This window comes from Danio rerio, chromosome 6 (genome assembly GCF_052040795.2).
Source record: "Danio rerio strain M-AB ecotype USA chromosome 6, GRCz13ab, whole genome shotgun sequence".
NCBI lineage: Eukaryota > Metazoa > Chordata > Actinopteri > Cypriniformes > Danionidae > Danio > Danio rerio.
In genome coordinates, this window is record NC_141026.1 from 12,205,400 (window position 1) to 12,232,722 (window position 27,323).

The 27,323-nt window shown below is 38.2% G+C and overlaps 1 protein-coding gene across 4 annotated transcripts in view; it reads right to left on the minus strand.

Moving 5' to 3' along the window:
- The window catches only part of pcnt (pericentrin), a 102,044-nt gene that overhangs the window by 11,738 nt on the left and 62,983 nt on the right, over positions 1 to 27,323 (minus strand). For all 4 annotated transcript variants that reach the window (NM_001346290.1, XM_087255040.1, XM_087255041.1 and 1 more), the window contains 14 exon segments: positions 1,686 to 2,363; positions 4,420 to 4,570; positions 4,653 to 4,875; positions 4,967 to 5,162; positions 5,266 to 5,436; positions 8,023 to 8,217; positions 8,298 to 8,470; positions 8,562 to 8,664; positions 12,747 to 13,247; positions 15,861 to 16,031; positions 16,844 to 17,818; positions 20,716 to 20,877; positions 21,035 to 21,187; positions 24,246 to 24,413. In NM_001346290.1, coding sequence (NP_001333219.1) covers positions 1,686 to 2,363; positions 4,420 to 4,570; positions 4,653 to 4,875; positions 4,967 to 5,162; positions 5,266 to 5,436; positions 8,023 to 8,217; positions 8,298 to 8,470; positions 8,562 to 8,664; positions 12,747 to 13,247; positions 15,861 to 16,031; positions 16,844 to 17,818; positions 20,716 to 20,877; positions 21,035 to 21,187; positions 24,246 to 24,413 — 4,020 coding nt within the window.

Consider the following 27,323-nt stretch of genomic DNA (forward strand, 5'->3'; position numbering starts at 1 on the left):
ACTAGGTACAGTATACTTAAAACATCCAGGCAGGAGTGTTGAGGCAAGTTGGAGCTAAACCCTGCAGGGACACCGTCCCTCCAGGACCGAGATTGGTGACCCCTGATTTAGAATATCATATCTTTCTTTTTTCTCATACAGCCTCTATAATATTCAGGTCTGGACCCTGTGGAGGCCATATCCTAACCAGAACAAACAGCCTCTCTCCAACATTGTCTTTCACGTTTTAAACAATTAAACCAATATAATTCAAACTCTAACCTAACTCCTATGCCAACAAACCATAGACGAACTGAAAGACAATTTATTCACCCTCTATAAATCTCAATGTAAGAAAAATTACGAAATTTTTTTACAGTAATTACTGGTTTTGTGCAAAGGGTCACATACACACACTGGCCACTTTAATAGGTACACCTTACTAACTAGTACAGGGTTGGACCCCTTTTGCCTTCAGAACTGCTTTAATCCTTTGTGGTAAAGATTCAACAAGGTACTGGAAATATTCCTCAGAGATTTTGGTCCATATTGACATGATAGCATCACACAATTGCTGCAGATTTGTCGGCTGCACATCCATGATGCGAATCTCCTGTTCCACCGCATCCCAAAGGTGCTCTATTGGATTAAGATCTGGTGACGGAGGAGGCCATTTAAACTCATTGTCATGTTCAAGGAACCAGTATGTGATGATTCGCGTTTTAAGCCATGGCACGTTATTTGCTGGAAGTAGCCATTAGAAGATGGGTACACTGTGGTCATAAATGGATTGACATGGTTTGCAACAATATTCAGGTAGGCTGTAGTGTTGACTTGATGCTCAACTAGTACTAATAGGCCCAAAGTGTGCCAAGAAAATATCCCCTACACAATTACACCACCACCAGCAGCCTGAACCGTTTATATAAGGCAGAATGGATCCATGCTTATGTTGTTGATGCCAAATTCTGACCCTACCATCAGAATGTTGCAGCAGAAATCGAGACTCATCAGCCCAGGCAACGCTTTTCCGATCTTCTATTGTCCAATTTTTGTGAGCCTGTGCAAACTGTAGCGTAATTTTCCTGTTCTTAGCTGACAGAAGTGGCACCTGGTGTGGTCTTCTGCTGCTGAAGCCCATTCGCCTCAAGTTTCGACGTGTTGTGTGTTCAGAGATGCTCTTCTGCATACCTCAGTTGTAAAGAATGGTTATTTGAGTTACTGTTGCCTTTCTTTTAGCTCAAACCAGTCTGGCCATTCTTCTCTGACCTCTGGCATCAAGGCATTTGCGCCCACAAAACTTCCGTTCACTGGATATCTTCTCTTTTTCAGAACATTCTCTGTAAACCCTAGAGATGGTTGTGCATGAAAATCTCAGTAGATCAGCAGTTTCTGAAGTTTCAGAGCTGCCAGTCTGGAACCAACAACCATGCCACATTCAAAGTCATTAAAATCACCTTTCCTCCCCATTTTGATGCCCAGTTTGAACTGCAGCAGATCGTCTGGACCATGTCTGCATGCCTAAATGCATTGAGTTGCTGCCATGTGATTGTCTTATTAGAAATTTGCATTAACGAGCACTGTCCCTAATAAAGTGGCCGGTGAGTGTATATCCATTATACCATCAGTAAAACAACAGAATTAATGTTGGCCTAAAACCTTTGCACAGTACTGTACATATGAACAAGTATGTGAGAATCCCTCACCAGTTTCTCATTAGCGTGTTCCTGTCTGCGCTCCTTTTCCGCCTGCTCTTGTTTCCTCTGCCTCTCCATCTGCTCCTCCTTCACTCTCACCGCTCTCATCTTTTCCTTCATCGCATCCAACTCCACTTGTAACTGAGCGGCTCGTCCCCGCTCTGCCTCTAGAGTGCGCCCGACCTCCGTCTTCTGATTCTGCAGGCCTTCCAGTGCAGCACGGAGCCTCCTGACCTCCTCCTGCTCCTTGTGCGCCTCCTGCTCGGCCGCCTCAGCTTGCCTGCGTTTCCCTTCCAGCACCTGCCCTTGCAGACGCTCCAGCATGGCTGCCAGGTCTTCCCCCTGACTCCTCTCGTGTTCAAGTTGTGCCCGGAGGTCCTGGATGAACTTTCGGTCGTGAGCGCTGGCTGACTCCTGTCTGCGGGCCTCCTCCTCTAAACGGCGTGCATGCTCCTGGGCTTGGCGAGAGAGAGAATTGGAGAGCTCTGTGGATCGAGAACGTTCCTCTTCCAGGCGGGACAGTGCAAGTTCTGTGCGCTCCCGTTCCTGGGCTAGCAGGGCCTCACAACGAGACTGTTCGATCTGGAGCTCGGAGCGCAGGTTACTGGATGTGATGCGCTCCTGGTCCAGTGCAGAGTTAAGCTGACTGACATGTGATGCTTGCTCATTCAAAGCCTGGTGTAAAGACTGATTAAAAGAGAATAAAAGGGACACATGATCAGTTTTAACCAAATCATTTATATACATCATTTATTTAGTATAACCAAATTACAATAGCAATATTTACATATTTTGTTTAGCATAGACGGTTTTCAGTTTAAATGGATGCTGTATGCACTATTATAGCTGGTCAATTTAACGAAGCGTCAACTTGAGAGTTTGTTAATAAGTAGCCTAAACTTAATTTATTCGTTCTCTTGTCAGCTTGAGGCTGATTTATACTTCTGCGTTAAATGCACCCGTATGCAATGGCCTTGACGAATAGCCCTACGCCGTGGCCGTCGCTGATGTGCACCTCTCAAAAAAATGTAACTACACGTCGCAACAACGCGTAGTGCAAGCTCTGTTATTGGTTGGCTTGGTAGCGCTGACGAGTCTGGGCGGGACCGAGAGCCGAGCGAATGGCGCGAACCCGATGGAGCGATTGTTTACAAGTGTGGAGTCTCGTGAAGGAGCTCCGGATGGAAAGTTTTGTTTTGTGTTTACCTCATAGTTAAAGTTGTTGCACGTCCGCCGGTTCCTGCCTCAAAATGAGCGAGTTTGAGCCACTTATACATTCAGGAAGTGTTCAGGAAAAGCAAAACACCAGCGAAGAAACTCGACACAGAGGAACATTTACACCTCACTGCCAACTAGCGTTTCGGAAGTATTAATGCAGACCAACAGAGACAGCGCGCAGAAGTATAAATGCACAGCTACGCGCATTGCATGCGCCGTTGGTTACGCCGGTCACAGCGGAATGAACCGACAACTCATCCAGCAAGTTTTACGAAGTGGATGCCCTTCCAGCCGTAACCTATCTCTGGAAAACATCCACACACACATTCACACGCACACTCATACACTAAGGACAATTTAGCCTACCCAATTCACCTGTACCGCATGTCTTTGGACTGTAGGGGAAACCGGAGCACCCCGAGGAAACCCACGCGAACGCAGGGAGAACATGCAAACTCCACATAGAAACGCCAACTGAGCCCAGGCTCGAACCAGCGACCTTCTTGCTGTGAGGCGACAGCACTACCTACTGCGCCACTGCTTCACCCAGCCTAAACTTACATTTTCATATCCGAAGTAACCTAACGATTCAATAGATGTGCTGTAGACTGCAAAAGCAATTTACACACGCACAGTCTTTCTTTCTGACTATGATTACACGACAGCGATGGAGCCCAAAATTAAGAGTTTTTTTTTATTTATTTATTTTTTTTTTTTCCCACATATCGGCCAAATACGATGTACTTCGTATGCCAGGCCAGTATTTTTTGCCATCATCTTGTTTGTAAAATCATTTAGGAAAGTGATAATGAGGTGTAGGTGGCTTTTTGTTTTTTTATTAGGTTGTAATCAAAAGTTTCCTAAAGAAGGGTTGCAGCTGGAAGGGCATCCGCTGTGTAAAAACATGCTGGATCAGTTGGCGGTTCATTCCGCTGTGGCGACTCTGGATTAATTAAGGGATTAACCCGACAAGAAAATGAATGAATGAATAATCAGAAGTAAATTCACTCCACTTGTTTTTTGATCAACAACACTATCACGTGCTCCCGCATTGTTGTGCATTTATGTTTGTGCTTGCCTGTAATCTACACCTCCCTAAACATGTAATATTCACATGCATGACGTCATCATTTTTAAACGCACAATCTATTTACACAAGTTAAAATTTAACTTCCAAACCGGTTTACACATTTTCAGTCCCAAAAAACAGTTATGTTAACGAACAGGCAAAACATCTAAATAGAAGTTCCTCAACTTTGGCTGATAATGTTGTGTAAAAACCTCCTAAATAATCCATATTAATGCAATAATTAACATCTTATATGCACTTAAAAAAATGACAAACTTAATCAACACAAGGGACCTAGTTGAAAGTATACTTTTTTTGCAGACTAAACAAATATGTCATGGACACCTAGTGTAACCCAAACAAACAGTTTTGGATTAACTATATTAAATTTGTTGTCAATATGAGGAATCAAATTCCTCACAAACGGTAGGTTAGTACATCAAAAACTTGTTTTACCTCCTGGGTTTGTTTGTTTTGCACAGTTGTTTGTTGGCTGTGGAGTTGCTGCTGTTTAAGTTCCTCTTGCAGTTCCTGTACTTTAGCCTGCTCTTTCTCCACGGCCTGTAAACAGGTCTGACGTTCAGCCTCAAAGTTTTCCAGACTCAACCTAAAAAAGCCCAAAACATGTTCAGAAAAAAATGACAGCATACTAATAATTGACCATTTTTATGTAACGTGCATGCGTGCACCTGAGCTTATGTATTTCGCTCTTTAATTCTTCTTGATGCTTGTATGATGACTGCAGCTCCGTTCTCATCTCCTCTAGCTCCGCCTTCAGCACTGATACAGCCTTAAGCTCCGCCTCCAACTGTTTCTGCTGCTCCAGTCCTCTACTCTTCTCAGCCTCCAGAGAGCAGCGCAGATCATGTGACTGTGTCTGTTCTTGCTGCAGTCGCATCTCCAACTCTTTAACTAAACAGTGCATGAAGTGAATACATAAATATGTTACATTTGCAGTCATTTTTCTCTCGACTGACCACACAGGGGCTTCAGAAGAACATACCATCACTATGCAGCTGATGTTGTGTTTCCATCCCCTGTTCTTTTGTGGTGTGTAGGGAATCCTGGAGCTGTCGCAGCTGTTGTTGGCTCTGCTGGGTGCTTGCATGGAGCTGTGCATGCAGACTGCGTACCTCAGCCAGTAGACTGTGACGGTCTGCATTAAAAATCTGCTCTAATGATTTCCACTGCTGCTCCTCCTGCAGGACAAAAAGAAAACGTGTTTATGAATGATAAAAGCTTGTGAATGCATTTAGATTTAAGATGACATGCAAGAATGGTGCAGAGGGGGCTGCTAAGCACCTGCTTCTGAAACAGTTTCTTTAGCTGGTCCAGCAGAGGGGTGAGGTCCATCTGAGTGCTGGTTGCCATGAAAGCCTGAAGCTGAGTGTGAAGCCATTCTCTCTCACTGTCAAACACACTGCGCACTGCCTGCAACAGCTCACGCCTCCAGTCCACATCCCCATCATCAGCCTTCAGGAGCAAACAGACAAATACAAAAAAAAAATTTAAATAAATAAATAAAAAACATGCTATAAGTGAAGGGTTGGATCACGCACAGTTAACAGGACAGTCTTAATTGTGTGTATAACTCTGTGTGTGTCGTTTTGTTTTCAGTTTACATTTGAGTTTACAATAAAGCCAACTGCATCGTTTGACATGCAATTTCTGGGGCTTAAAATTGATTAACATAACTTTGCTGAAAATTAGATTTAAACAAACAAATTTACTTTTAGGGTTCCCACTGTAAGACAAAAGTCAAATTACCCGACTAAAAACATGAATTTCCATGATTTCTGTCGAGTAGTTCCTCCAGAATTATGCATTTCTGTTGTCACTGAATTTAATGCAGAATCAAGGAAACGATGCAAAATCCAGAGGAACTTTTTTCAATTGCTACAAATTTTGGCCAGCTAGGATACTAAATACCCTACACACCATCTGCACTATATTTTATGAAATGACATATATGTGCAATCAGAAAGTCCTCATCTGATGTAAAATACCTTGAATTGCAATACACTTTTCCCTAGGTGTGTGTGACCCGCTTCAGACACATCATGTGCTATTATTAAATTATTGCAAAAAAACTATTGTTTTAACAGTTTTGTTTACTTTGATCGCTTAGAGTCATTCATGTATCAAAAATGATATTGTAGGATAATAATAATATATGGCTAAGAGGTAAACACTTTCATTCTTTGTTTCTCTAAGTGTTCTCTTTATATAAATTACAGAGACCAATGGTTCTTACGGTCAAAATAAAGTACTGAAGCAAACAAAACAACATAAAAAAACATAAAAAGTTATATCCTGTTACCTTTACAAAAGTTACTGCATTTGATTACCAGTGAATAAAATGGCACTGAAATACTGTCCAACATTAACAATAGGCAAAACACACAAAACTTCACGATAAACCTGGTATAGAACTAAAAAACACATTTTAATAAATGGAAAGTCATTTAAAATGACATACAAAAATCTCTGATATTCCATCACTTGGACAAAAAATATTTATATAAAATTCCCTGACTTCCATTGTCTGGAATAGACCTTTTAAAGCAGTGGTAACCAAACTGGTTTCTGGAGGGCCGGTGTCCTGCAGATTTTAGCTCCAACCCTAATCAAACACACCTGAAGCTAATCAAGGTCTTACTAGGTACAGTATACTTAAAACACCCAGACAGGTGTGTTGAGGCAAGTTGGAGCTAAACTCTGCAGGGACATCAGCCCTCCAGGATCAAGATTGGTGACCCCTGTTTTAAAGGGTCACGAAACACCAAAACACATTTTTTGAGCTGTTGACAGTCAAATAGGTGTCCCATGCTGCTAAAAACACTATTAGGACACATATATTTCACTAAAAAGTAAAAATTGGTTGTTTTTGTGTTCTTTTGAGCAAATTCATACTTAAAGTTTGAAACTACTTTTTGAAGCTGCGTCACGGATATGAAATCTTAGCGTGTATTCCAGCGCGTAGACTGGACATCTGTACCTGGGAGTGCCTTATTATGTCTCTGAGTGTGCTGCATTAATGCATGAGTAAGACTTGGTTTAAACCAATTAGCGTGCTCTATTGTGCAACTTTATTAATATTCATTAATTTTACAGTGTTTAGACGGCAGAGAGACGCCACGTTGTGTTCCCAAAACAAGCGTGCAGTGTTGCTTTTATAATTTGCTGCAGTGAAGGTTTTGTTTTCTTTTTCTCTCTATGAGAGCGCAGCTGGACTCACGTACAGATTACAGTGCACGCAACGCTCGACAACAATACGCGTCTAAGGAACATTGTTTACTCGAGAGCTTTTCTCATCTGGAAATGGTGAGATCTGAATTTGCTGCTCGTCTCCTCTTAATAAAGACGCGGCTCTAGTTGGTGTTGATTGTGCGGTCTCTACAGATTTGGTAAGTAAGCAACCAGTGGTCTTTGTTTATTCAGATGGCAAAGTTAGTTCGTATTGAACTAACTATTACACAGAGTATAAACAAGTTAGCACCACAATCAAACTTACCGTTGTGTAGGATTTTCACCGCATTTTGTTACAAGACTAACACACACGGCTTTGACGCTACCTGCCGAGTTCTTCTAAGTTTCCGGGAAATGCAGAGTTTTTTTTTCTCTCATTCGCCATGCAGTAACAAACATTTCATGAAAAATACACGCTTAGAGTTCCTCGAATCAAATATCTTGTTTGTCGCGAGGGGCATAAATGAATTCCCTGAATGAAAGAGCCAAACTGCAGTTAAAGTCCACCATTTAATAATTTGTCAAATAATTTGATTACCGATGTCCATGTAAACACAGTCACAGCCTTTCTCCTCCGTTTGTGTGTGTGTTTTGATTGTGAAAATCAGCGCATGCCCAAATCGACACTCCCATTTTTATGCAAATTTTTTGTAGACCCTCCCTCTTTTGCTCCTCCAACACTCCCCCTTAGACAGACCTGGACATGCCCACTTTCCTGACTTTTTCCAAAAAGTGTGAAAACACCCTGTTGAAACAAAGGGGTTTTCATTGCCCTTTAAAATTCTATGATAATCCAGAAATGATCCTCACCTTGGGTTCCCTGTCTGCCATCCTGCAGAGCAGCTCTCTGAGTGATAAGATGGTCTCCTGTAAGGCCCGTCTCTCCCTCTGCCAGGAGGGAGGCGGGGCAGGATCAGAATCTGGGCGGGACTGGCCGGATGGGGCAGGCCGATGGGACAATGACAGAATTCTGCAGCTTTCCTGGTAGACACGCTTTAACATAGCCTATGAACAATACACAAGCACACTTTTCACAATGCTACCCTCTCATAAATGGAAAAAGAGACTGCAGTGATTATGTTTACCTGTAACTCGGGTGTGAGGGCCTCATGGCTGTCATGCATGCTGCCTGCAGCACTATCTGTATTCTCAGCAGGTGACATTCCTCTGCAGCGCAGATACTCCACAAAATGAGCATCTAAACGCTCCGTATTCTCCAACTCAAGCTTCAGCATGGCCTCCAGCTCTGAGCTCACGTCTGTACATGCACAAACATTTTAGAACACTCCAATTACACCAGTTAAACAAATGCAGTATCATTCAAAAGCGCATGCATGAAGACAACGCACTGCTGCCATATCCATCGCTGACCCACTCCGGCACAGACACAGGAGAGGTGGAGCCAATAGGGGACCGTGATGGTGTGACATCGGAATTGTCCAAATCATCAACCTTAAAAAAAAAAAAACATTTAAAAATTAAAATGAAAAAAGTCACACCATTACCACATATTATAAGCTTGCCAATAATACTGTGAAAATAAAAACGTGAGTCACCAATTATAAATACTTTTTACGGTGCTTTCATCTTTCACTTTACACACTTTGTACTTTGCATTCAATTCTGTATTAGAGATAAAATAAAAGTAATAAAAATTCACAAAAAAAGTCAGGTTGTTAATGTTGCGTTTAAGGCATAAAAAAATATATAAATATGATTTTTGGACGATTTTTTCGATTGCTGCATTGTTACTATTAACTAACTTAGGTGCATGAAAATAAAACTCTTAAGGTCTTAACTTAAATACTTTCATTCTGACAGTGTGCCATGGAAACTAAAAACAAAAAAGGCACTAGTTTCCAAACTACCAAATAAAACAAAAAAAAAGCAAAGCTAAATATGAATAACTATCATGACAATGATGATGATTACTATTTTTGTTGATAATAATAATAATAATAATAATAATAATAATAATAATAATAATAATAATAAACTATATTATTACTAATATTGTACAAACAAAGTGTGTCGATCATGCGCAACACTTTTCAAAATGGTTGTATTAGTTGATGTATTTATTTACATGAACGATCAATGACCAATACATTTATTCATTTCAATTCATTATAGTATTTATACATGTTTATTAACGTTAGGAAATGAAAATAAAGTGATTTATTGTCTGTTTACCCAGAGTTCCGGTACCGGTCTGTGGATCAATAGGGTATATGCAGAGCTAGTGCTGTTCCCATGCTGATAAATTTCCGTTGGCCTGTTATTGTTAGTTTTATTCCCATCTTAAACGATACCTTTTACAGCATCGATGTTGTAATGTAGTTAAAATACAATCAGTTAAATAGACTATGGCATTCATTTAGTTGCTCAAGCGTAAAACGAGACAAAAAGCCATTTACTCGCTCATGCCTGTAAGAATCGGCAGGCTAGCGCAGAAGCTCCATTGAATATACAGGGGTAAAATAAATGCTCATATTTTAAAGACGTGGTGTGGGTAAAGTAATTTAATGCAGTGGTTCTTGTACATTCTGAGACCCACTTTATATCAGATGTCATTTAGCCAGTGGAAACTGCTGATTTTTAAAGAGAACAGACCTTAAACGCGCCAATTTTGCAATGGCAAACAGTTCATCGGAATCGCTTAACCCAGGTTACTGGCAAATGAAAAGTCCTATTAGCATGCTTCGTATTGGTACCGGGTTGCACGAAAAATCATTAATTATTTCAGTTTTATTTATCATCTGTGTGAACAATCTTTTTTTTTTTTTTTTTAAATGACTGCTGTCTCTCAGCTATATCTCGGTCACCTGAGGGCTAAAATTTAACCCACAAGCCGAGTAAGAAATGTGTAAGAAACAGACGTCTTTGGAAAGTTTCTTTGTGAAGGGGAAACAGCCCAGAGAAGGACCTATGAACTGCCAGGGAATGGATCCGCAACCCATTTATCAACAAATCAGGTATATCCAGCATGTCTGTGTGTGCAAGAAAAAGATCAACTTTTAGAGATCACAAATAATGGCGGCCGTTCACATATCACATGTTTTCCACGCTCATGTTCATTATTTCAAATGGAGGCACGTGGCTTGCACGCACATATCGGAAGCAACGCACGCAAGCCGCAGCCATTTTAAAACATACCGCGAGTGCACCTCGAGTCACATGACAAGAACTGATGAATCCGCTTCATATTTTGTATAAAATATACACATTCCAGTAGACTTACTGGGCCCTATCATACACCCGGCTCAATGTGGCGCAAGGCGCAGTAGTCTTTTGCTAGTTTCAGCTTGGCACAAGAGTCGTTTTGAGGAGTTGCGCTACGCTGTTTAAATAGCAAATGCATTTGCGCTGAGATGTGCACCCATAGGCGTTCTGGTCTAAAAAGGAAGGCGTTCTGAGGCGCACGGCTGGCTTGTTGCTAAATAGATTTATCATTAGACCAAAACAAACCCGGTCTAAACTCCAGCGCAGAGTGGCGCCTCGCTTACACACTGCTTAATACGCACAAGAGAGCAAAAGGCAAATATCTTTACATATGAAAAAATGTAAATATTAAGGATATATATATATATATATATATATATATATATATATATATATATATATATATATATATATATATATATATATAGGATATAATAAGAACAGATATAGGATATAAATATAAAGGATTAAAATATTACAAAACATTATTTTCTAGTCTACATAAATATGAAAAATCACTGCTTTTATGTCTTCTTCATCTCGGGAGGCTTTTTCAGTTCATTCATAACAATTTGCTTTTGTATAATGTTATTTTTATTAGCAGTATTATTTATTATATCCATATTTATATTTGTTTTATTAAAAACAAGCTTAGATTTGCCCACCTGTCAGGTTTTAGACCATATGGGGCACAGCATGTGTTTTAGGATATAACTCAGGTTTTTTAGCACACTTCGTTATTATTGTTCATTTATTCGTTTGCTGGAAATTAGAGCTGAATTTAGAAATAGTTTTGAAACTAATATTTGCACTTAACAAACAAAATTAATTATTTATAGACTAATTGACGTCTGTGCGTAAAGGTTTCCCTATCCACGAGTGCGAAAGTGAAAGTAGATCCATTATCTCTCAGGGTGCTTTCACACCTACACTTTTGTTTCGGAACATATCTCGTTTGCCCAGTTAGCGCGGTTTGTTTGGCATATGTGAACAGGGCAATCGCGCTCTGTTCCGCGCCAAAGTAATCGCTCCGAGACCGCCTGAGTGAGGTGATTGAAACGAACCCTGGAGTGGTTCGATTGCAGTGAGAAAGCGATCCGATCCGAGCGCGGTTATATCACAGTGTTTTATGGATATGTAATAGGCTTTCGGCTATATGAAGAGAGAATTATGAGTATGGCGGGAAGTTTCGCGAGTCTCCGGAAGCCCGCAAACGAGTGATGATCTCCCGGTAATCTCGCGTCTCCCTCCCAGTCCTCAAATAGGCATTGTCGCGCACCCTTCTCACCCCTCCCCACCGCATCTCTCCTCAGACACGTATCGCGCACACCCTGTCAATCACCACCAAACCACCACCTCTCCTGACAGCTGAGCGGGACGCTGCAAAATAAACCCTGACACTCTGACCAATGTTAGGAGTTTACTCGCACGTGACTTGTTTTAGCTCTTTGTTCCGATTAGAAACTTTGCAGTGTGAAAGCGAACCGCTCCAAGAGCAACAATGTAACAATTGTAATCTCTGTTTCGGAACAACTGAATCGATTCACAGGTGTGAAAGCACCCTCATTCTTGAGCAGTAGATACTCTGTTTAACAGTTTTCTGTTAAAAAAAAAAAAAACTGTTAACTGTTTGCTAGTGAAATGCTCAGTTTTTCCACTAACACTTACTTTGCGCCAAATAGCAAATTTGCTTATGGCGCGACGCAGCTGGATCTTAAAGGGAATGGGAGATGAGACTCTGATTGGTTTATTCTCAAAACACACCTATAACTCATTAAAAAAATAAACAACCCTTTTAGACCATGTGCCACGGCACAAAGCGGATTTTCCCATCCTTAAATTAGCAAAAATGCGTTCTGACATGCCTTCTTGAGCTCTGTGCGTGGACCGTCAAAATAGAGCCCATTATCTCAGACAAACACTGCAGTGCTTTTTAATTTTCTCCCTAAATAAAACTTGCATCAGATTTGCAGCAATGTTTTTTCATCCTCTAAGACTAGCAGTCTACAGTACATGCATGTATTTTAACAATATATTAGTAAATATTGAACTATCATTAATAAAGACTGGACATGTTTTCTTAATTATTAGTTCATGCTAGTGAATACATTAATGAAACCTTATTGTAAAGTGTGACCCTATCAAGATTATGTTTTTATACACTATATAAGTTCTGGTGTACAAAGTTACTAAAAAAATTAAATGTCATTTGTATGGCAAAAACATTTAAAATGTTGGCTGGATCCGGAATTGAGGAATTCTTAATGTTGAGCACTATAACATATCTTTGGAAAAATTAACTGAATGATTACCTTATCTGCATCCAGCGACTCGAGCACAGAGAGGTGTTCAGACACGGTAAGAGAGCATGGGGAGGCAGAGTGCGTGCTGGGTGGAGCTTCCTCTGACGCTGGGCTGAAAGTTTGTCTGACGTGTGCTCGCTCTTTGTCCCTCTCCATGGGTGAAGGCTTGCTGTGGAGCTCCAGGCTGGCGTTGTGGAGCGCGCTGAGCTCTGAGAGGTGAGATACCTGCAGGCGGGACGGGCGCTCTTCGCTGCAGTCCAACCTCCGCAGGACTTCAGGAGAAGACAGTGAGGCAGACAGGGACGGGTCCTGGGAAAGACCCTCAAGGAAGCGGTAGTTGTGTTTGGGATGGTGGTCCTGGAGGTTGCAGCGCTGACGGAGCTGCTCTAGCTCTCGCTGCTGATAGGCCAGCTCTTCCTCCTGAACAGCCAGGTCATCCTGCAGACTCCGCAGCTCTGCCTTCAGGTGCTGGTTATGGATTTCCAGATCAGCCAATGCACGATCTTTCGTCTGATGGGAGAAAGTTTAAAAGCACCAAATTAGATTTTTTACAGAAGTGTGTACCTAAAATAGCGAAACTCTTCCTACGTTTTTTTGTGTAGGTTTGTATTTTGAAGTACTGTAAAAACACCCAATGTCTTTGTCAATGTTTTCAAACAATTATATTTGATTTACAAAAAAGTCACACAAGTGGCAATTTCACATATGTCGCATCCATAATGGAGAGGTGTCACATCCATAAAACCGATGCAATGGTTAACCAATTTCACTATTAACCACGCTTAATTAATCATAAAGGTTTCTCGTTTCTGCAGGGAACAAAACAGATGCAACTAAAAGTTATGCCAACTGTGTGCTAGTTTGAAGTTCCGAGCTTGTACACAATAGAACACACACTGAATTCAAGGTTCATTTTAACTATGGGAGAGGCTATTAACTAAGGGCCGTTCACATTTCCCTTCTTTTGTGCGCGCAACTTTGTTAATTCCAACAGAGGGGCGACACTTTCCAGGCACACCTAGTTGAAAGAATGCAGCGAGCACACCGCAAGTCATGTAACAGGAACTGACCGGTCAGCTTCATACTTTGTATGGAATATAAACATTTCTACTGACACAGTTTCAATCTACTAGAACTTCTATCTTAAGATGCTATGACACAATCTACATTGTTAAAGCACTATAGGAATAGATTAATTAAATTTAAAATTAAATACGCCAAAGAGAAAAAAAAAAAACAACAAAAGGAAAATACCAAACAATTTTGAAATCTTGTTGATCAAAAGCAGACTTTGACTACATTTGTTCTCTTTAAAAGAGAAATACTTCGCTAATAAGTAGCTTAGATTTACATTAGACATATACTATTTTATTTATTTATTTATTTTCTGGGTAAAATTATTACTTAATAAAAAAAATTTTTTTTTTTCACTTATTTTTAAGTCCAAAGAGAAATGGACTGTTGTTTGTTTTTAATATTTTTTGTACAATATTAATTGATTACAGAGCAGCAATAAATAACACTTTAAATATAAGAAGCTTTCATAAGATTTTCTAAACTAGTAGTGTTTTGAAATTAATGAATGTGTACTAATCAAGATATCATAACAACGCGGTTATTACTCAGACTATAACCGCACAACCAAAATCTATAAATGTTGCATACCTTATCTACAACGAAGCTTTTTCCTCCTAAAAGCAAGTTAAAATAAAATCATTGATTTTTTTCCTTTAGAGAGCCAATCCTTATCCTTTTGATTAGCATAATTTTGTTGGGTCATGTAGTTTAACTAATAGAATTTCTACAAAGTATGTTGTATACTATAAACTCGCAAACTTTTTTTGGTCACATCATAACGCATCTTTATTTTCCTCATTTAAAATATAAAAATGTTTGGAGATTTTTATTTTGCTGATCTCATAACTCAATGCTTAGTTGTTTTGGAAAATATAAACAGATGTTTTTATTATAGTTAACGTATAGATTGTGAATTTATGTTTTGAGTTTTTACTGCAAATGTCACATCCATAACGCTGGAATTGCTCAATCCATAAAGAAACTGTGAGAGGAGTTTCATTGAATTTGTTGGCAAGTTAAATAGATGCTAAAATTTCAGTTTTTCAAGACTGTATCTATATATATTTTATTCAGGTAAAATCTTTTACACAAATATATAAATAAATAAACTTGTTTGTTTCGACAAGATGTAAATTTATGCCCCAAAACAGCACAGACACTGCACAAGAAAGAATATTTCTAGTGCACATGTGTGGAGTATGCCAACATAAAATCCTAAACAACATGTTAGGCTTGATGGGGTTTGGAATGATATGAGAATGAACAATTGAAGCCAATTTTCATTTTTGAGTAAACTAATGACTTTTAATTAATACTCTCGCAGGCTTTATGTTGTTACAAGCCTAATTGTTAAATACATTGGAATTAACTGTTTTTTTTTTTCTTTCTATAGCTCAAAAGATAACAAAACAAAGGGATAGTTCACCCAGAAATTAAAAATGTCATGATTTACTCACCATTTATGTAGTTTATTTCTTCTGATAACACAAAAGAAGATATTTTAAAGAAGGTGAAATCAACTTGTATAGTAGGAAAACTAAATACAGTTGAAGTCAATGCTTAAGGGTTTCCAAAAGCTTTCAAAATATCATCTTTTAAGCATTGACTTCAATTATATTTGATTTTACTACAATGCAAGTCCTTTTCAGCCTGCTTCAAAATATCTTCTTTTGTGTTTAACAGAAGAAACTAATAAAGGGTGAATGATGACCATTTAATTTTTGGGTGAACTATCCCTTCAAGTTGAGTTATCAATTGAGCAGTGGAGAAATTAACTAACAAATTCATTGCAGTATATTTAACAAACAGGCTAGCAACAACATTAAGCCTGCAAGAATATGACAGTAAAATTAGACAGTAAACCCAGTGGTTTAAGTAAATAGTGAGTGAATTTCATTTTTGAGTGAACTAGCCCTTTAAAATAAAATTATTTCACCTAAAATACAGGAAGATCACCCAAAAATAATAAGCCAGAATTAGGCATTTAACAAACAAACCACAATATATGCTAACATGTGAATTAATTAAGAAACTAGTTCCACATACCTGTCCCTCTTCCTGGAGCTTCTCAGCTCTCTCTGTGCTGTTACTAAGCCCCTCCTTCACAGCAGCGAGCTCAGCCCTCAGCGCCTCATGCTCCGCCCTCAGGAGGATCAGCTGCTGTTCTCGTTCACGAAGAGCAGTCTCGGCTTTAGCCAAGGTCTCTTCAGCACACGTCTGCACAAAACACACAGTCAGCCCTTTAACAGCAGCAACAAACAGTTAAAAAACGCTTACAAAACTCAGTGGTTTGGTTGCTCATTATTGCATAGCATAGCTGGAATAACAGAGTTATATGTGCCGCAGATCTCCTGTAAAAGCATGACTCAATATGTAAACTATTTCCAGCTTCCTAGAGCACATGAAACACTCTAAACGGATCATGTGCAGCGATTACATTTTAAAAGGAATCATTGTTTTGTCTCCTAAATAAACAATAATGAAAAGTACACACAGGTTTAAACAGTGTTTAATAAAACATTACTTGCTAAAATGTTTATCAATCATGCTCTAATAACACTGCAAACACAAAGAAAGCAGGTTTACCTTGACTAAATAATCTTAAATTTAGATCAAAGTTTGAAGTAAACAGCTTAAAAGACTTCAGACAAGACTTCCTCTTTCTGTAATTTTGCTTCCTGTGTGAGTCGTTGTCTCATATGACAGTGGGCTGGACTAAACCACTCTGTTCTCCCCTTTTTTTCTGCAGTAACTTAGTCACTACCCAAACTGCACACAGACAACATGCATGATCTGCAACTAATTACACACTCTGAAAAACCTCAAACCCTGAGGCAACTTCACAAATAACTTATTGTTTATGTCACAAAAGAAAGTACAGAATTACATTACACTTTTAAGTAGCAATGTTCCTTACAAAAATCACTACAGCGAGAAGAAATGAAAACTGTACTCAAATAACCAAAAGTGAACAGGGTTTGATCAAAAAAATAAATAATAATAATAAAAGATTTCCAAGTAGATCTCACCAGTACTTCTTTCTGAGCTTCTCCTTGTTTAGCAACCGCCGCCTCCTGTTGCTCATGCAGCTCTTTTATGTAGTCCGTCTTTGATGTCATTTCCTGTCTTAAGCGCTCAATTTCCTCCTGGAGACGTCCCTCACGTTTTCTCAGAGCATTTCTTTCCATGGACAGCTCACATTTGCTGGTTTCCAAGGCACTGAGGTTGACCATGTCTGCTTGGACGTGCTCCTCAAGCTCTTCAAGTCTGGACCGTAAATCCTCAAGCTCGCCCTGATTCTCCTGCTCTCTGTGCTGGTGTTCAGAGATCTGGTTTTCCAGAAGCTCCTTCTCAGCGCGCTGCTTCTTCACCTCCTCCTGAAACTCATCTCTTCTCTCCTCTACCATTCTCAACTTGAGCTCCGACTCCCTCAAGCAGGACTGAAGAGATCGTTCTTGATCTTCTAACTCTTCCACACAGGCTGCCAATCGCTCAGCTTCTGTCCTTTTCTCCTCCAGCTGGAGTGTCAGTTTTTTGACCTCCTGCTCCAACACGGCCACTTTCCCCCTTTCCTCTCCAAGACTCCGTCCAAGCGCCTCCACCTGACCCCCATACTGTTCTTCTTGGGAATGCAGCAGTCTCTGAAGGGAGTCCTTCTCCCCGGTGGCCTGCTCCAGCTCAGTCTGTAACTCCTGCAAACGAGCACGGGACGACTGCAGTCTGTGGCTGTTGAGCTCCTGGCACAGGCTTTCTTCAGATGCCCTCTGCTGGCGAGGACGAGGAGACCACGGAAAGTCCGACGACTCGGGGCTGTCAGTGTTGGGGTCGCTGATCTCATGATGGTTGGGGTCAAGCTGGCTTATCTCCTCTTGAAGCTTGTTAATAACCTCATGGAGCTGCTCCATTTCTTCTTCCTTTGCCTGCTGTAAACGTTCCTGGTCACATTGGAGACGTTCTACCAGAGAGCGAAGTTCTTCAATCTCAGCTTGCTTTTCCTCTAGAATCTGAAAATGTAATGAGGACTCATTACAAACCTGGGGATATTCCAGAAAGCAGGTTGTGTGACATATGCAGATAAGTTTAAGGATATGAAAGCAGATAACCTTCGGTTCCAACAAAAATACAATGCAACATTAAGGGTATGAAGTTGCCATAGCAACTTATGCTCTAACTATAACCTACTCCAGAGCAGTTCTCAGAGTTATGCATGTGCGTTTCTTACCAAATATATTAATAAAAAATGTAAGTTCTCAATAAAACATGTGCAGTTGGGGATGTTTTTATCCATTTAGGTGATTTTGAGGCCTAATTTGGCCACAAGTTTCTCAGTTTTAGCAAATGGAATGATTTTTGGTGCCAAATCTTATTTTAACATTCATTTTGAGAAAACGCTTCAAAAATTTTAAAAACTCAACAATACTCAATTTTAAAAAATTTACTACCCTTTTATTATGTTTGGGGCTGTTTTTGCCCCATTGACTTCCATTATAACAACATTTTTTGATCGCAAACCCATAAGCAGGTCACACACCAGAAGCGCCACTTGGCGCCGCGACACGGCGCGTACATGACAGTTTAAAGTATCACACACCAGACGCGCACATTCGAATGATATTTAACATGAAACTAATCAGATGGCGCTCTGTGGCGCGGCTGAAAAATGAACTGCGTCCTGAGCCGTCGCCGGGCGCCGCCGACAGCCGCCGACTTGCGGCGCCGGTGTGTGTACCCTGATAGAAACCTATGTTTAGAATTCTAAAATGCTTGGCGCTGCGTGGCGCTGCGCGGCGCCGAGCGGCGCTTCTGGTGTGCGACCTGCTTTAGTTGTTGTTGGGTTTCCCTGTTGGAAAGAGATACAATTTTTGATTTGTATTGTTGATCACCAGTTGCAGTTAGTTTCTGGCTTTTATGTGGAGTATAGTGTGTGAGAGTGTAAAAAAGACCTTTGATATGTTTGAGAAAATAAAAAATAAGCAGCTCAGCTCTCAGAACCTAGTAAACATAGCGTATTTATGAATTAAGCACTATAATTTGTAGTTTTACACCATAGAAATCCATATAAAAATAATATTTTTATATAAATTTTAATTTTAAACAGGCTTATCTAAAGGGTTATTAGTAGGTCCACACAGAATCTGCGCGCGCAGAATTCCGCAGATTTTTTGGCCATCATTAATTCTGTTTATTTACTTGAGTAAATGTGTGTAAATATATATTTATTCCGTTTTTTTAATTAATTACAATAATATTATTGACTAATATGAAAATGTTCATCTGATTTATGTTCATCTACAGTGCAGTTTGTACAGTCATATTTTCCAATAGTGGTAGTAAGTAGTAATAGTAGATATGTTATATGAGAGACTTGCTTTGTTTACCAAATAATGGGGATCTAATTGGATTTGCATTTTAAACATTAAATAAAAGTTAAAAAGACATTATTTTTTATTTCACATATTACGATTTTAGTTATGATATTCCCAAAATAATTCCACAGAAATCCGCAGATTTTTACCAACATTTTCCGCAGAAATAGCAAAAAACATCCCCAGATTCCGTCTGGCCCTAGTTATTAGTAAATAAATCTGACCTCTTCCCAACAGGGAAAACCAGCAACAATGCATTATTATTTGAATGGCTTTGCAATTACAAAAAGTGGTCATAGTGGAAGTCAACAGGGCAAAAACAGCCCAAAACATAACAGATGGGTGGTCAATTTGAACAGTACATAAGGGTTAGACATTAATCCAAAATATCATTGATACTTAAAGAAATAGTAGGAAGACATGTGCAAATGTAAATAGTCACAGTTATAGTCTTCTGCAATAATTACATTAATTAAACAGATATAATAAATGTATTACATTCAAGGTTTCAGGAGATAGCATGCACATAATGAAGAGATATTCAATTAAATACTCCTCATTAACTACCACTCATATAAATAAATGCAAGTGCATGTCTTTTTAAACCCGATGAATGTTTTTTTTTTCTCCCCCCAATGTAATTATTTTCTTTTATCGACTGGATATCAAAATTGCCTCTGTAATGACTAGGCATGGGCTGGTACAAGATTCTGATGGGATGATAACCTTGGATAAACTTTACTGTGATTACTGCTCTAAAATATGTTCTTTTTCATTCATTCATTCATCTTTTCGGCTTAGTTCCCTTTAATAATCAGGGGTGGTCACAGCGGAATGAACCACCAACTTATCCTGCTTATGCTCTATGCGGCGAATGCCCCTCCAGCCGCAACCCAACACTAGGAAACACTCATACACTCTTGCATTCACACACATACACTACGGCCAATTTAGCTTACCCAATTCACCTATAGCGCTTGTCTTTGAACTGTAGGGGAAACCGAGCACCTGGAGGAAACCCACACAAAACAGGGAGAACATGCCATCTCTACAGAAATGCCAACTGACCCAGCAAGGCTCGAACCAGTTACCTTCTTGCTGTGAATTGATCGTGCTACCCAATGCGAAACCGTGATGCCCCATTCTTTTTAAATGTCTGGGTAAAAACTAATTTTTGCCCCATTGAACACAACAGACTTTATTCTAAATAAAATTTCAAATATTTTGGAACAGTAAAGATGTCGGGCTAAAAAATTAAATTAGTTAATCGACTTCTGCTGTCTTTATCCGATTTAAAAACACATTTCTTTATAACTTGGGCATCTTGGGATTTCTTTCTTTCTCTTTCTTTGCATATAAAGTTAAGTCACAGGACTGTTCAGGACTACAATTCTTGCACGTTGGTGCATAAGCGAATTGTTTATTTAAACGTTTGCATAAATCATGGTCTGAACAGTAGCTTTTGATGTGGATGGTCCATTTTTGCTAGAGATACTGTTGCCCTAAAAACCCAAATTAAATAAACACAGACATACTTTATTATCATTGGTCGTATCCAACTCCTGCTGCAGCTGGAGGAGCTGCTGGTTCAAGTGGTCGATCTCTAGATTCTTCTCCTCCAGAAGAGCAGAAGGCAGCTGAAGGATGGATTCATCGCTCCCCTCTTCTAGTCGTCTTGTTAGTGTGTCCACAGTCTCCTACATAACACAGAACGTAATTGAGGATTTAGTTAGGAGAAACTTATCTGTACGACGTGAAAAACTTTCTCATTGTCTATGAATTTCATTTATACAAGATTATGAAGATAAAACCCCCCAGATTATATCCATCAAAGAGCTATTCTGAAGGTTTTACCTGCAGGTGTGTGATGTGAGCATGAAGCTGTTCCTCTGTTGCTCTGCTGTCTCTGGTTGTGAGCTCAAGCTGTAGCGTTAGCTGTCTGACTTCTTCCTCCCTTACTACCAGATCCTTCTCAAGCTCGCTCGCACGCTCTGACAGCAACTCTACCTAAGTGAGAATAAAAATAAATGGAAATTACAATATAAATCATACTCAATGTCTTGATTATGCATCATGAATAACAGACTGCATCAAAACCAAGAATAATCTGGTAAATATAATTGGAGATTAGATGGGTTTGTGTCTGTTTGAATGGATTTCTTCATTCTTACATGAGCAATTGCAATCAAATGGATTTTTAGCTACCACTGGAAGTGTTTGCAGGTGGACCAGTTTAATATGATCTACACTCAAGTTTAGACTTGTATTAAGCATTGTCCACTTATTTTTAGATTAATGAAGTCTTCTTAAACGAGTCTTCCCATTAATGTGGTTTTCTAACTTTGAGTTTGTTCTGTTGAACAAAATATATATATATATATATATATATATATATATATATATATATATATATATATATATATATATATATATATATGATAAAAAATATAATTTTCCAGTGATGGGTTGCAGCTGAAAGAACATCCGCTGCATAAAAACATATGCTGGATAAGATGGCGGTTCATTTTGCTGTGGCGATCCCATATTAATAAAGGGACTAAGCCGAAAAGAAAATGAATGAATAAAATATAAATGATATGATATATAACAAGAAATAGATTATATTAGGGCTGGACGATATTGCAAATAATAATAATAATAATAAATTACCGCAATGTTTTATATCTTTCAATATCGATAATTATTGAATACTTTTTACCAATACATTGAAGAATATTAGGATTTTTTTTGTTTAACCACTTACCAACATTATTCAACCAACATTACTGGAATACATTGAAATAAAAATAAAAATTCATGAAGAACATTTATTTTTATTGTATTAATCCTTCCAATTAATGATAAAAGGAAGATTCCGCCACCTTTGGAAGTCAGATTTGGTTTGAGCCAATAAAGGGGTATAATTAGCAGAAAAGAGAGATGATAGAGATCTGGTGACATTTATCCCAAGATATTTAAAACCAGATTTACACAGCCTAAATGAAACCTCAGAGTCTTTAAGTTGCAGGGCTAAATCATTAACAGGGAAACACTCACTCTTCTGAAAACGTATTTTATAACCAGAAAATTATCCAAATTTTGTTAAGAATGGACATGATAGAAGGGATGGCAGTGATTGGGTTTGAGACATATAATAACAAATCGTCAGCATAAAGTGATAGTTTAGTTTCAATATCAGAACGGGAGATTCCTTTAAAACAGGGGTCACCAAACTTATTCCTGGAGGGCTGGTGTCCTGCAGATTTTAGCTCCAACCCTAATCAAACACACCTAAACCAGCTAATCAAGCTCTTACTAGGTATACTAGAAACACCCAGGCAGGTGTGTTGAGGCAAGTTGGAGCTTAACCCTGCAGGGACACCGGCCCTCCAGGACAGAGATTGGTGACCCCTGCTTTAAAAGAAACAGAAGAGCGTAAGGCATTTGACAGTGGCTCAATAGCCAGGGCGAATATCAGAGGGGAGAGTGGGCATCCCTGCCTTGTACCTCTTCCTAATTTAAAATATTGTGAATGTATACCATTTGTATGTACACTGGCCTGGGGGTGAGCATATAAGAGATGAATCCATGGAATAAACGTGTTCCCAAACCCAAATTTTTTGAGTACAGCAAAGAGGTAGGGCCATTCAACTCTGTCAAATGCTTTTTCAGCATCAAGAGCAAGAACAACCTCAGGGACAGCACAAGAATGTTTGGAATATATTATATTCAAAAGAATTCAACCAACATTACTAAGGCAAATAGTTTTAATAGTCAAAAAGAAATATATTTAAACCAAATATCTGATCTCTTTGATAAAATAAACATAAGGGTTAAAGGGACTCTTAAACTTGATAAATAAAATGTTACAAAGTGTATGCAATGGTAAAGCGTAAATACTGAACAATCAAAGCAAACTTTAAGGTGGGAATAATAATGATAGAGTAAATCTCAAACTCTGTCAAACAAAGCTAATTATGACAATCAAATCTGAGCTTTCAAGGAAAGGAGCCAGCCATCATTACTTAAATACATACAGCAACATTACAAATTGTGACTTTGAAAAACTATATAACCCTCTACTAAAAAATCTTTCAGATAAGGAGCTAGTGGTGGGGATGCACAAGAAAAGAAACCAAAAAGCCACTCTGGCGACATCCTTTTTTATTTATTTATTTTTTTCAGTCTCCTCACTGCTACTAGCCACTGCACAAAATTTCCCATGTGTTATTCTGACAAGAATTGACAAGAGCTTGCGCTGCAGATTCCTTGACCATTTGCAATGGACTATGCGCTCGCGCTTCCCTAGCATTTCTTGTAACTAGGGGACCATCAACCATTTTTTCAGGGGATGACAAACAGCCAAATCATTGCTGCAGCTCCGATGCAAGTTTATGGAGAAAAGCTAAAAGTGCTGTGCTTGTCTGAGATAATAAGTCTACCGTTAATACTGAAATGTTTATATTCTATACAAAGTGTGAATCAGATTGGTTAGTTCTATTTGCATGAATTTCGATGCGCTTGCAGCATTCAGAAAAGTTCAGATGTTTTCAACTAGGTGTGGCTGGAAAATGCACGCCGCTTGCACAACATGTGAACATGGCTCCAATATGCGTGCCTCCATTGGAAATTATAAACTTCCACCATAAGCTTACTGGCACTGCTTACAAGGCGCGTGTACAGCAGCCACATTAAAACTATAGCAGTCCAAAACGACATACTAAATCTTTTTTGTATCAATATTGAAAATGGTGCTCGGTCAATAAATATCGATACCGATTTCATCACCCAGCCCTAGATTATATCATATATAATAAGATTCTAAGATATACAAGATCTTAAAATCCTATTATATTTTAACTATCTAAGTCAATGGGTTGCAGCAACCAGCATTTTTTAAAATATATTCTTTAGTGTTTAACAGAACAAACTCAAACATTTATTTAACAAGTAAAGGGTGGCTACATGATAGAATAAAAGAAAAAGAAAAGAAATGCCCTTTAATATAGGATGTAAAGGGGTCTCTCTGCTTAATCCTGCTCTGAATACACACGCACACACATACTTCTTGTTCTTTGGCTAGTAGATCCTGTTGTGTGGTTTCCAGCTGCTCTAGAAGGTTTGGGTCAGGGGTCACATCAGGGAAGCGGTGTCTGGTCTCATCCAGTTTGGACTGAAGAGCAGAGATCTGGAGCTTATTAGCATACAGCTGCTGCTGCAAAGCTTCGTTATCCTGAAAGTAAAAACCAGCAGAGATCAATTTGGATTAAAACCATGTAGGCAACTGTAGAATAATAGGAATATAACTCAAATCTCCTTAAAATCTCACCAGACAATGTTAATGTTTACAAAATACATACATAATGATTTGTTGACAAACTTTTTCAAGGCTAAGCTAATATGACATGGATTTTATTGGATACTAATAGCGAGTATCTCAGCAGGCAATAGAAAAGCTAACCAGCATAGATTTTTATTGCACTGTTTCATTTAATAAATGAGCAGATCAGAGCTCGTACATTCACCATTAATGGTTACTGGTGCAGCAGACCAGTTAAGCTTCTATCCGTTTCAAGCAATAGGCAACAAACATCTTTGTCCTTTTGTTAAAGAAATGAACACTGGTGCAAATACAAATTTCTAAACATTTCCTCTTGTAAATAAATGCTTTTTTCAGTTTTATCTTTTAATCTGAATGCAGTTGACAATTTTTTTTAATATTACTATTATATTAAATTCATCTTTAATTCTATAAAGATGTTCCTATTTAAAGCTTGACTCTATTGCAATTACACTGCACTAAAACAGACAAGAAACAAAAAGATGCAATTTTCTAGGCTGATATAGCTAGAAATTCTACTCATTTCAGCATAGTAATCAAGGAAATCAGTACCATGGCTGCAGCAGATACAATGACATTACGTAGCACTGTTACCTATTTGGCCAACTGTGAACTATTTTAAGACTCTGCATAACATTATTGCTAATGGTCTAATCTGATTCAACGATTTATGCTGAGCTAAGCTAAAAGTGCTCTTTCCACATACGAAGATTGGCAGAATGGATTAAAATATGTTAAAACTCAACTATTTAACTCTAGGAGAGTTGTAAAATTAGCATATTTAAAAAAAAAACAAGATGAGTGTTCCTTTAAGTATTTGGATACAAACACTAAATATATATATATATATATATATATATATATATATATATATATATATATATATATATATATATATATATATATATATATATATATATATATTTTTATATATATATATATATATATATATATATATATATATATATATATATATATATATATATATATATATATATATATATATATATATATATATATATATATATATATATGTGTGTGTGTGTGTGTGGTAGTATAGGTCAAGCAGCACCAAAAACTATAGTTTATAAACTAATAAAGCTGTCGAGAATAGATATTATTAAGGGGGTTACAAGATGGTCCTAAATCGAATTGACAGATCTTCCTTTCTACAGCACTTTTACAATGTAGATTGCGTCAAAGCAGGATAACATAGTAGTTTTAGTAAATTGAAACCGCTTCAGTCCAGTTTTCAGAGTTGAAGTTCAGTTCAGTGTAGTTTCACTGTTGAAAGCCTCCAATTGTTCTACTACCTAAAATATCCAATGCTAATCAGTTAAAAGATTTTAGACCAATAGCTCTTACATCTATTTTGGGTAAATGTATGGAAAGAGTATTATCAAGGCACATCTGGAACAAAGTGGTCAAAGATTTGGACCCCCTTCAGTTCGCCTACAGGGGAAACTTTGTAATTTTGCTGCTGAACATATCCAACAGACTAAAAATGACGTTAGGATTTTATTTATACATTTTAGCTCAGCTTTTAATACAATTCAAACAGATATTCTCCTGCAAAAACTACTTGATTTAGAAGTGATTGGTGATCTTATTTGGTGGATAAAAGATTTCCTTTTAAATCGTCCTCAGAGTAGTTGTTAACAATATGGTGTCTAAAACAAATACAAATTAACTTAAGATTCAGGATTTAGGTTTAAAGTTATTAAAATATGCAGATGATATGGCACTTGCTGGCCGGTTGACTAAAACAGGAACAGAAGGAGATAATCTTGTACTATAGTTGTAAAAATTTGCTTCAAAACGGGTGTAAAAGGAGGAGTTTGCTGGAGATCAATTTTAATAAAACCAAAATAGATGATAATTAGCAGAGATAAACTAGTACTTAATCGAGGGTTAAACCCTCTGGTCCTTGAGGGACATGAAATAGAGGCAGTTAGATTAAGGAACATCTATTGATAGTGGATTGACATTTGATGCAAATGCAGAGTGCATTTTCAAAAAAAACAATGCAGAGATTATAGCTCATTAGGAGGTTACAACAATTTAGAGTCAAGAAATTCTGGAGATGGTATATAAGAACTTGGTTGAAAGTGTTGTAAGTTTTAACATGATTGCATGGTATGGACTGTTGCCAATGAAGGAAAAGCAATAACTGTGTCGAATAGTAAAAATTGCCAGTGTAATTGTAGGTAAAGCACAGAGATAATCAAATATAATTCATTCAATGAGAATTAAACAAAGCACCATCATTGAAGATTGTTCCCACCCCTTAAATATAAAATTTCAGTTCTTGCCATCAAAAAGACGTTTTAGGCAACCTCAATTAAAGAAAAATGTGTATCAAATGTCCTATGTGCCAACTGCCATTAAAGTTTACAGGGTCCTAAGTATGTATAGAGTTTAAAATAGAGTTTTGTTTTTAAATGTGATCTGTATGATGACATTGAATGTATTTGTGTTGCCTGTTTTTTCTGTGATGTGTGTAATGTGAACGCTGATTTGTTTGTGTGGTGAAGCCAGAGATAAATTTCCACTTGTGAACAGTAAAGTAAACACTGAAGAGCAAGTTCAACAATTATACACACTGAAGACAAGGCAATGATAACCAAATTAAAAGAATAAAACTCAGAACTACTGCATGTTTGACTTTTACCTTTTGCTTGCATTCAATCGGTTTAAAATTATTCAGATTTTTTTTTTAGACCATACAGGATATGTATTAAATACATGCCTTCATATTTCATGCATATTTTCGGCGAGTACATGTACACAAAATACTTGAAA